Source organism: Vigna radiata, chromosome 2 (assembly GCF_000741045.1).
Source record: "Vigna radiata var. radiata cultivar VC1973A chromosome 2, Vradiata_ver6, whole genome shotgun sequence".
NCBI lineage: Eukaryota > Viridiplantae > Streptophyta > Magnoliopsida > Fabales > Fabaceae > Vigna > Vigna radiata.
The window spans coordinates 10,575,885-10,586,742 of NC_028352.1; the positions used below are offsets into that span (position 1 = coordinate 10,575,885).

Below are 10,858 nucleotides of genomic sequence, written 5' to 3' on the forward strand. Positions count from 1 at the left end.
TATATATATATATATATATATATATATATATATATATATATATATATATATATATAATTCTGTAATACTGTAGTGAATAATCAACAAAATATTTGTTCTTTTTTTTTGAGGGAGATTTTTCATGTCGTACCTGATTAAGGGAAAAGTATATTCGTTTGATAAACTATGACGGCATTTTGATCGAGTCCCGGTAAAGAGTTGAGAACTTTATTCAGTGTGTCTGTATCAAGTTCTCAAATAAAGACTTTACCAATTTTGCTGAATGAGTTTTTCACTCATTAACTGTTGTGTTGGAATTCAGAAAGTCTTCTGCCATATATGGAGATAGATATATAGAATCAATTCTCCTCTCATCACCTTATGTTGTTACAACTTTTAACGTATATATATATATATATTATCACCATGGTGGTTGCAGCTGGAGTAACGTCTGATATAATTGTAGTAATCAAAACAAAATCGAAAGAAGTTACCATATTTCTTTCGTGTTGAATGCAGATGAGTTAATGTAGTCACTGTCTTTGGTATATACGATCACTAAGTAATGTTATTGATTATATAGAATATGACAAAACAACATATAGAGGATTTAAATTCTGAATAAGGCATGTAATATATAATGGGTTGGAACGTAAAATCATGTAAATATACATAGGATCAAATTAGTCTAAGTAATATTATCAGCAGTTTAACATTAGTTCTCTACTTCTGTATTGCATTACCTTAAAAGTAAAAACATTGAACCGAACCGTTTGACTCAGATCCATGATGTGGTAAAATGGCTTGCAGTTATGCAGAAGAGAATCAAATTCTCATTTCATATGGGCTTTATGTTATTTATTTATTTATTTTTTTAAAAGGGCCTTTCTCTCTAAATTCGTTTCATTATTTAATGTAAAATCATAATATTAAGAACCTGACCCCTAAAATATGGTTTGAGTTAAAATAAAAAGATAATAAAAACAGAAACACACGAATATCAAAAACCTAGTCTGGTTTCATGAGAGGATTTCCTATAAACTTTTGTTTTCTCTCTCTCTATCTCTCTTTATATATCAATATCCTCCCTCATCTCATGACATATCATATCATGCATAGCAAGTAGCACCCTAAGCCTTTTAACCCCTTCACCTCACTCACAACATTTGTTTGGCTACGCCAGCTCATTCATTTATTCATTCAACCCCATCACCAACCCCTCACTATCTCTCTCTATTCCTCTCTTTCTCTCTCTCTCTTCTCAAACGTTTCAACGTTTCAGTGTCAGATCTCAAGGCTTAACGTGGTGTTGGGTCGTCTTCAGCTTTGCGTTGCCCTTGGTATTCGATTCTACACCCACATCGTTTTCTGGTAAAAAACAGAGTCTTTTGAGGGGAAAATGGCTAACGGGTTAGAGAGAGAAAGTGGGTCGACGATATTCAGCGAGGAGGAGCTGAGAGAGGTGAGTGGGGTGAAGCGTGTTGGGGACTATGTCGAAGTCACGTGCGGGTGCACGAGCCATAGATATGGTGACGCTGTTGGAAGACTTAGGGTTTTCGTTAATGGGTTCCTTGAAATCACTTGTGAATGCACCCCTGGTTGTCAAGAAGGTCTCTTTCTCTCTCCAAAGAGGAGGGTTTTGGTTTTTGTTTAGTTTTGTTTTGTGTGAGTGTTTTTGTGTTGTGCATGTCTGAAGTTTGTGTTGAGGTGAGTTTTTTTGACGTTGATGGGTGTCATTATGGGGTTGTTTTGATCTGCTTCGGTTTGTGAGTTTGTGATGGTTCGTTCATACAGTTGAACTGTATGTTGATTTGTCTCACTGAACTTATTGGTTTGGTATACTACACGATCGGGCTTGGAGGGTGTTTGTTTTTGTTGTGTGCAATTGTTGAAGATTTTTAAACAACACCTGTCTTTTTGTGTGCTTAAACGTGTCTTTTTTTCTTTATGAAGGAGACCTTTTTGTTGTTTGTATATAATAATAACGTGGCGTAACCATTATGCTATACCGTTACTCCATGTTTCTTGAAAGTGATCGAAGTCTGTTTGACAGAGTAGACTGTTTGTGTAATCCTATGGTATTATTATTAATCAATATGTAACGAGTTTTGCTCACGAGTTTGGTTCTTGTCCCTGATGGCATATTCTCTTATGTTAGGAATGAATGTGATTGATTGATATTTGTATTTGGCATGAACCATCCGTTCCACTTGAGTAGTTTTTAATTGTTGGGTACTGAGTTGAACGAGTACCTTCGGCAGAGACTGAAAATAGAATCTAATTCTTTCAATCACTATGCATATGCTTTGTCTAGTTGTATTTGTTCCATGTATCAGATGTCTGCGTTATTTTTGCTTCCACAAGAATGTATAGAAGGATTAATATCTTGATGCATGCGCATTAAAGAAAAACAAAGATTAATGACTGTTACTTGTGAATCATGTTCGCCTCACAGAATGGGATGTATTTAAGTAATCGTTTCTACAAAATATACATGAAATACCGACTTAAGAAAATGATTTTCATAGAGTAATGTAAAGCAATGCCAATATGATTTGAACTTGAAAGCACCTTCAGATCTACAATTAGTGAAGTGATCACATGATTAAGTGTGGATAAGAGTCCTGAAAATTCACTCATAAATAAATAGAAGAAAAGATTTTATGGGCCCTCTGGTGAAGTTGAGAGGGGAAAGTTAGCTCTAATAGCCTAGTTCTTGAAAAAGAAAAAACCTTTTTTCTGATTTTTTATTCTAGACTTTGCTTGCTATTTAGTGTCGCTTCTGATTATTATTATTTCTTTTATGTTAGTGTTTGTCTCCCAAATGACCTTTTTATTTGCATTAACGTTGCTTTATTGATAGCCAAGTTGACTCCTTCTGCATTTGAGAAACATTCTGGAAGAGAGACTGCTAGGAAATGGAAGAATAATGTCTGGGTGATTGTTAATGGTGAGAAGGTTCCACTGTGTAAAACAGTACTGCTCAAATACTACAATCAGGTGTCAAAAGCAGCAAACGGATCCCATAGATCCCAAAATGGCCGTGCTTGTCACCGTGATGAGTTTGTTCGCTGCTCTAGGTGCAATAAAGAGCGTAGGTTTCGTCTGAGAACTAAAGAGGAATGCCGCATTCACCATGATGCTTTGGCAGATGCAAATTGGAAATGTTCTGATCTTCCATATGACAAGTATGTTCTTTTTTCTCTTATATATGGTGCCCTTTTAGATAATTAAATGTAAACGAGCAAGTCATGTTTTGATTGTTGATGGCATGTTGTAATGTTCGTTTATTAGATTGATGTTCATAAATTCACCATGCTTTGAACGCTTTCATTGATGCCAATAGCACTGCCTGTTTAAAATGTTATATTATTGGAAGTGATATGGCCACTTTTTAAGTTGAACCAATACCTTTGATCTTTTCTTAATCTTGAGTAAGATTTGAATCTGTAGCAGCCAATAGTTGCTAATTTGCAGAGTCCTATGCAAGCTATAGTGTACAGTCTTGGTGATAGTATCTTGCATGTCTCAGTCTGGGAGAGCTTAAGCTTGCCTGGTTCTAACGAAAGTTTGGTAGCATCCTTAGTGATAAAATTAGATATTTATTGAACAAATTTTTCTGATTTTTATGTGTTTAGTTGTATGTGTTCATGTGTTGGTTGAATTATTATTATACAGACTTAAATTATGGCATCTATTGTTTTTACAAGTACATAAGTACCAATATTTCAATTTGGCCAGAAGCTGTGCATTCTGGATTTAATGATTTAAACAGGGATTCAAAAATGGAAGAGGGGCAAAAATATGCTGAAGCTGGCATTTGGCAAGGTCTTACTTATATCAAGGGAATGATGAGTGCAATTGCAGTGTACGACAAAAGAGTTTGAAATAGAATGCGCCTAATGATTAAGTTTTCAAAATTGTGCAATTGCAGTAGATTGAATATCTTTGTTGGGCAAAAATTCACATTGGGCAATAATTTAATGACTATTTCCTGAGACAATTTGGGCGCAATTTTGTTATAGGAATGTAGTAGAAAAATATAGTCTCGTTGATGACAGTTAGGTTGTATGGGTCTTACTGTTCCCATGATTTTCTTTTCTCCTGAATTTAGAATGAAAACTATTCATTAGCACGGGAACTTTTGGTTTGAGATTACATTTTTTATTTACATTTTTAATTACAAAAATAGTGCCTTGTTTCTACTTTGTTTTCTGTTTTCAGATGTTTGTACAAGAAGCAGTGATACAAGAAAAAATAAAACCTTTTTCATTATTTCCCATTTGAATTTCTGAAAACAGAAGACAAAGTACAAAGAAGGTGACACTTTTGTAATTAAAAGTAAAAACAGAAAAGGAAAACAAAAAATTGTTTTCTATCTAGCCCAAAAGTTATAATATAGTTTTTTAGAGGTGTTTTGCCTACATGTTCATCTTCCACCCACCACTGCTAATACCTCTTACTGCTTAGACTATTTTGGCCTCTGCAGTTATATATACTGCTGTTTATGCTGTGATTATATTTGAAACTAGATAGCTTCTAGAACTTCATTATTGTTGACTTAAATGTATACCATCGCTTTGATCAGCCATTGCACGTTATTTCTAGTTAGCAGTCCACTATGTCCATTTTCTCCTTTCACCCCATGTCTGACTGATCACCACCCTTTTATTTAATAATAAAAGATTCTTTGCAACCAATGACAATGGATAGATTGTTACCCCCACTTTGGAGGCGAAGGACAAGCTCCTGATGGGTATCTTATATTCTTATCCATTACAAACAGTTATCTGAAAGCATTTTGGTGAAAGTACAGAAGTAGATAAATGGTTTTATTTTATATCCACAGCATTACCATTTATCATATTGGTCTTGTTTATGTTATTTGCATGTTTGTGATTACTGAAATTTTTGGAGCTACTAATAATGGTAATTATTTTTCAGAATTACATGTGATGATGAAGAGGAAAGAGCAAGTCGTAGAGTTTACAGGGGATGCACTCGTTCTCCAACATGCAAAGGTTGCACTTCTTGTGTCTGTTTTGGCTGTGATATCTGCCGCTTTTCAGATTGCAGTTGCCAGACTTGTGCTGACTTTACAAACAATGCCAAAGCTTGACTCCTCCTTCATATTATATGCTATTTTCTATTTTCTCACTTGTTAATGTGACCTATTTATGCCTCCCTATAAGAACAATACGTTTAATTTAATTTCCTAATTGCTCATTACCAGTCTGACTGAGTTCACCATTCATTGTTCTCACTGTGACTGGATCATAAATTTCAATCTCAGCAATTTATTTTCACTCTCTCTTTCTCCTTATGTTTGCTTATATATATTATCATGAAGGAAAAAAGATGTTAATAAAAGAGGTGGCAGGTTTGGAATGGATAGTGACCTAGCCATAATAATGCAGTAGCCGACCAGCTCCGTGTTTTCGACAATTATTGCCTCCTAGTCGATGCATTCTTATTTAGTCCTCAATAGTGCCTTTGGAGGGTTGGACGTGAGTGTGCTTTCTTTATATATGAGCCACATGTTTTTGTTCCAGTATAAATGATTCCAAAGGAAAGTAAGTGGTTGCTTATTCTGTTTTCTCTTTTTAAAGGATACTTTTATCGTCTTTTTCTTATCTCAGACAACCAAGGGCACGTTTATATCTCTCAGACTGTCAATGGTCTATGCAAACATTAAGCATTTATGTTGGTTTTCATTTGTGAGAATGGTTTACTTTGTCTATTAAGAGGTATTAAATTCTTAAATTGCTTCTTAATTATTAAATTAAAAAATTGAAAGTAGCTTTTATCTTACAAAATGGGATAACATAAAGAATGAGAGATCTTTTAATGATAATCTATTATATTTGAAAAAGAAGATAAATGTGAGATAAAAAGCTCCTTTCAAAATTTTACTAAAAAAAAGTCTTACAAATTATCGAACAATTAGACTATTATGCCTTTTGATTTCCGTAGGTTTGTAACTTTAACTCATTCCAGCTCTCCCTCTGAGGTATGAAATGGTTTAGGCCTGAAAAAGCTTCAAGGTTTACTTGCATTTTAGATTACAAAACTAAATGGAGATGGCGTATAAATATTTGTCCTGAGCTTGTAGGTTTAAGAGATTGTTAAGACCATTTTTAGTATAAAATATTTCCAATTTTTCTTCTTATCATTGGCTAGTGCAACATTTTATTTTGCCATTTTGGTATATTATGAACTTATTTTTGCATAGAAAGATTCTAAGAGATATATATCATTAACTTGATTGTTTCTAATAAGACACATTCTACTTAGTTTAAGAAGAACATTAGTGATGCTAACGTTCATTTTTCTCTGCACATACTAGAATTGTTTCTAGTTATTACGATAGATTCTTAAAAAGGGAGTTTCTATCAGTGGCAGGAATAAATTGGACTTTCTAGGATGTGGTTAGATAAACATCCATCGGCATATGATTCAGCCATGGGAAGTACACAGACAAAATAAAGAGCACCCATCTAGTCAAATCCATATAACTTTCAACCACAAATGATGATGCCTTTAATTTGAGATTAGAAACTCGACTACTTCAAGAACTTGCCTAATTCATTTCAAAATTCAAAGGCTTACAAGAAATTTACATTTGCAATACATTCCTTGGAAAATAGCCTGACTCAATATATCAGTTCAGTTTGCAATGGATTACACAATAAATGAACTTCACTTAGTTGGTCGCCACCCTTTCCTTCCACCATGAAATCTTTTTCTTCCACGATTACCAGATGGACGTGCATGAAACTGAGGGGGCGCGCCAGAATTGGATGGAAATCCCTGTTGTACAGGTGGCTGAATCTGTGGGAAGGGTGATCCCATCCCAAATGTCATTTGGTTTTGACCAACAAGCCCTGCTGCATATATGGATTGAGCAAACATATTGGGCTGCATCCCAGGTAGCATAGTTGAGGAAAGAGATCCCTGATTGCCATGTACTTGCTGTTGAAATGAAATTCCTGTCATTGGCAGCTGTGGAGGAATTTGAGTGTTTTGTGGCAACCATGATAACCCATTCGCAGGAAAACCATTAGGAAACATAGCATTCTGTGGCTGCTGTGGAAATGTTCCTTGTGTCCAAATTCCATGAGTAGCAAAGTTGGGGGGCGCTGCGTTTGAGTAGGGAAATGATGAAACTGTGGCAGTTCCACCCAACAGAGCTTGTCCAATGCCTTGAAAAGGAGGACAATTTCCATTACTAACCAAAGGTGCAGCAGGTGCATCAGGCATGGATGGTGCTGCATGCTCTTTAGGTGAAAATTTCTTTCTGTTATTTTTTTTCTTACCATGATTTTGATCATTTACACCTCTTTTTGTAGTTCTTTGCGTTCTCTTGTATTCAGCCTCTTTCTCATCATCTGAAAACTCCATTTCATCAGATAACTCTTCATCATTTGCACCCGAAGCATCGTACCCTTTCCTATAAAGATCCTTGTTATTAAGCACATGCTCAGCAAATTCTGGAACAAACGAGATCAAGGTTCCCCCATTGATCCCTTCAGGAACTTCACTTTCAGAATTATATCTAACAATATAAAAAGGGTTCTTGACTGGTCCAAAGATTTCATCAATTAAACCTAGTGGCTTTCGACTTTCAGTCAACCAAAGAATAGAACCCTCATTAAGAGGGTCATGCTTCTCCACTCCTTCCACAATGACTTGAGCACCAAGAATCTGAAAAATTAGAAACTTCCTTAAGATTATTCCAACACTATTTGGCACCATTCCTATTATATTCCATTGCAATTTTCACAACACGCACATTTAATAAAGCATCTAAAGAAGCTATATTTGAAATAATGCCTATTTTTATTTGAGATAGGGCTACTGTAGACTTACAGAAGTAATGATTCCCACTGGCAACGTTTGATGGTGTGGTTCCAAAGCAGCATTGACAGGAGGAACAACGGGCAGATTCTGCATAAGTTGACAACCATTCAAAAGAATACCCAAAAGCACAAATAAAATTGCAAATAGCAATGACCCGAGTCATCATCAAGTTACTCAGACTAGTTCCACTTATTGACTTTATTCAGCCCGCGTGTGTTGCATTGAACATCACGACATCTTCAAATTTATTGTATTCTAATACAAAATTCCTAATAAAACTCCAGTATAAAGGGTCAAACTTTGTCGTCTTTGGTTTGAAAAAAATGCCTTCTGTTTTCACTTAGTTTCTTAGTTTTAGCAGTTTATACAGGAAATTGAGAAAACAACTTTATATTCTTTCACATTTTCAATAATTACTGTGTTAACTCCCAGAAAACAGGAAGCGTTGCAAAAATAAAAAAAATAAATCTCAAACATAACTATACCTGAGAGAAAAATATTCTCCCAGAAAAAGCAAACTAAATAAACCTACCACACCGCATTTACTATAAACAAAAGCATAACACACAATACTTTACATGCTCACAGTAGACAACGTTTTCTTTAAATATTAATTTCAATGCAGCAATCAAATTAGCAATACAACTAAAATAAATAAAATAACACCTGAAGCTCGTTCTTTGACCTGATGGGTCCAACTCCAGCATCACCATCTTCATCATCACGATCGGCATCATCATCAACCATGCTCCAACTAGCTACCTTTTCTTCATCAGAACTAATCTCGCCTTCTTCAACTTGTACCTCGTTCTCATCATCATCGTCGCCATCATCACTCTCCTCTTCGCTATCACTAGTACTACTGCTTTCACTACCAGAATCAGAACTTTCAGACCCTGAATTCTCACTTTCGCTTTCGCTCTCACTTCCGCTTTCACTATCACTATCACTTCCGCTTTCATTATCACTATCACTTCCGCTGTCATCCTTATCACCGCTTTCACTATCACTATCACTTCCGCTGTCATCCTTATCACCCTTCTCCTCAATCGAAAAAGAATGAGAGGAATCCAACAAATTGATCTTCTCCACACCTTCCTCAATAGGAACAACAGAACCCAAAGTCGCAAAATTTTCTGTCTGCGCTTCCTGGGTCTCCACCCCAACTGGATTCGGATCAATATCCAACAGATTCTCCTGTTGCGAAGCCATTGTTGTCTCGACCCCAATAGGAATCGGGTCGACACTCAACCCGCTTTCGTGTTGGGAAGCCATTGTAATAAACCTTCAGCACGCAATCGAAACGAAAAGTAGATAGCTTAGAAACCAAAGGAAGGATTTCGAGTAGTTTAGGTGTGGTCGCTTAAACCCTAGGCGCCAGGGGTTTTTGTATTGTATGCAACCTTTACAGGAAAGAAACACTTATATATAGAATTTTATTTTCTCAATTAAATTTTTTTCTGAAAAATTACACAAATATTTTTATAAACCTTTTTTTTTTTAAATTACACAAATAGATGATAAATATTATGAAAATAACAGGTTTTTAATTTAAGAGAAAGTAGTAGAGAAAATACATTTTTTAACATGAAAATTACTTAAATTGGCCACCAAGTCAATTAAGCATAGATCAAAACACATTTTTTAAAATAAATAAATATTTGAAAATTTTTCTATAATTATATTTATTAAATTTTTAATGGGAGTTGCCATAATCTAAGATGAACTTAAACAGCTAAAATCATACTCTTTGCATATTTGAGATAAATCTACTTTTACCCTAAATCCACAAAGTTGTTATTTTATTTTTTTTAATGTGTTTTCTGTTTTAAAATTCTGTACAATTTTAAAAAAATTATTAAAAAAAGGTAGCTATATTTATAGGTATGCAAACAGCCATATCTCAAATGATTCACATTATTAATGGATTTATGTTTTACAGCATATTAATATATATTTAAAGAAAAAACCAACTAAATAAAATAATAATAATAATAATTCTAATTATGGAAAATAAACGTTCAAAAATATTATTAATTACAAAAATATCAATAATTTTAATACTTCTATGATTAGTTGACATAATTAATATTAAATTTAAAATAAAATATTTTTTTCAAAAATAATAAATAATAATTTTTGTGTGTTTGATTTAAAAAAAAAAAAAATTGTCTCAATTTTAGTTTTCTTCTACCAAAAGTTTACTTTCCTCATCTCTTAAAATAAGCATTGTTGTGGCTGACCTAGTAGAGCTTTTCGAGTGGAAAATCCATCAGATTTTCTAAGCCAAAGAGAGTTTGATGTAGCCAAATTGTATGTTCTTCAAAATTGTGAAGAGGTTCAACCATTCTGGATTTCACTCCTTTCATATCAAAGTTAATTATGTTAACTTATATCTTTTGATTAATTTATTTATTGTTTGCAATATATATATTTTGGATGTTTAAGAGAGCTTTGTCCCACTATTTCTGATGTTGAAATTGATCAAGATATTGTTGCATTTTACGCCATGGTTCAAATAATATGTAACTTTTTAAGTTACATGTATTCACATATGATTTTTGTCCTACAATACAATCTCTTATTTAGGTTTTAAATCCAAAAAGTAATATTAAGATTCCTTGTTCGTGGTCTCTCTAAGTTGTCAATAATACATATTCCACACTATTTCCATACTATTCTTTGGAGTAAAGCCATGAACTCTTCTAAATTTTGTATTTTAATAATAAAATATTTAACTTCCATCTATAACATTTCACTTCTACTTTTAATTATTTTGTGAGAGATGTTTAACTCACTCAAACTTTTATACCAAAAAAAAAAATAACGAGAATGTTGGTTAACATAAAGGATAGAAAAATAAGTTCCATTTGGTTTAATTTGATGAGTTGTCTTATTCAATTTAGAAAGAATAAAATGAAAAAGAAATCATTATCTTTTTATATATATATATATATATATATATATATATATAAAATTTATTTTTCACATTTATTTTACAGCTCAAAAGTTTATATCT

At 33.6% G+C, this 10,858-nt stretch overlaps 2 protein-coding genes across 2 annotated transcripts; one reads left to right on the forward strand and one right to left on the reverse strand.

Annotated features, from left to right (window-relative positions):
- The first annotated feature begins 1,076 nt into the window (after window positions 1–1,076).
- Window positions 1,077–5,288, forward strand: LOC106756583 (protein ULTRAPETALA 1). The gene is made up of 3 exons (XM_014639064.2): window positions 1,077–1,589; window positions 2,843–3,167; window positions 4,924–5,288. Exons 1-3 carry the CDS (start codon window positions 1,379–1,381, stop codon window positions 5,096–5,098), a joined length of 711 nt encoding a protein of 236 aa, XP_014494550.1. The 5' UTR covers window positions 1,077–1,378; the 3' UTR covers window positions 5,099–5,288.
- Window positions 5,289–6,546: 1,258 nt separating this feature from the next.
- Window positions 6,547–9,247, reverse strand: LOC106777435 (H/ACA ribonucleoprotein complex non-core subunit NAF1). The gene is made up of 3 exons (XM_014665020.2): window positions 8,506–9,247; window positions 7,849–7,926; window positions 6,547–7,683 (listed from the first exon to the last, which is right to left on the reverse strand). The coding sequence occupies exons 1-3, from the start codon at window positions 9,112–9,114 to the stop codon at window positions 6,679–6,681; spliced, it is 1,692 nt and encodes a 563-aa protein (XP_014520506.1). The 5' UTR covers window positions 9,115–9,247; the 3' UTR covers window positions 6,547–6,678.
- Between the last annotated feature and the right edge of the window lie 1,611 nt (window positions 9,248–10,858).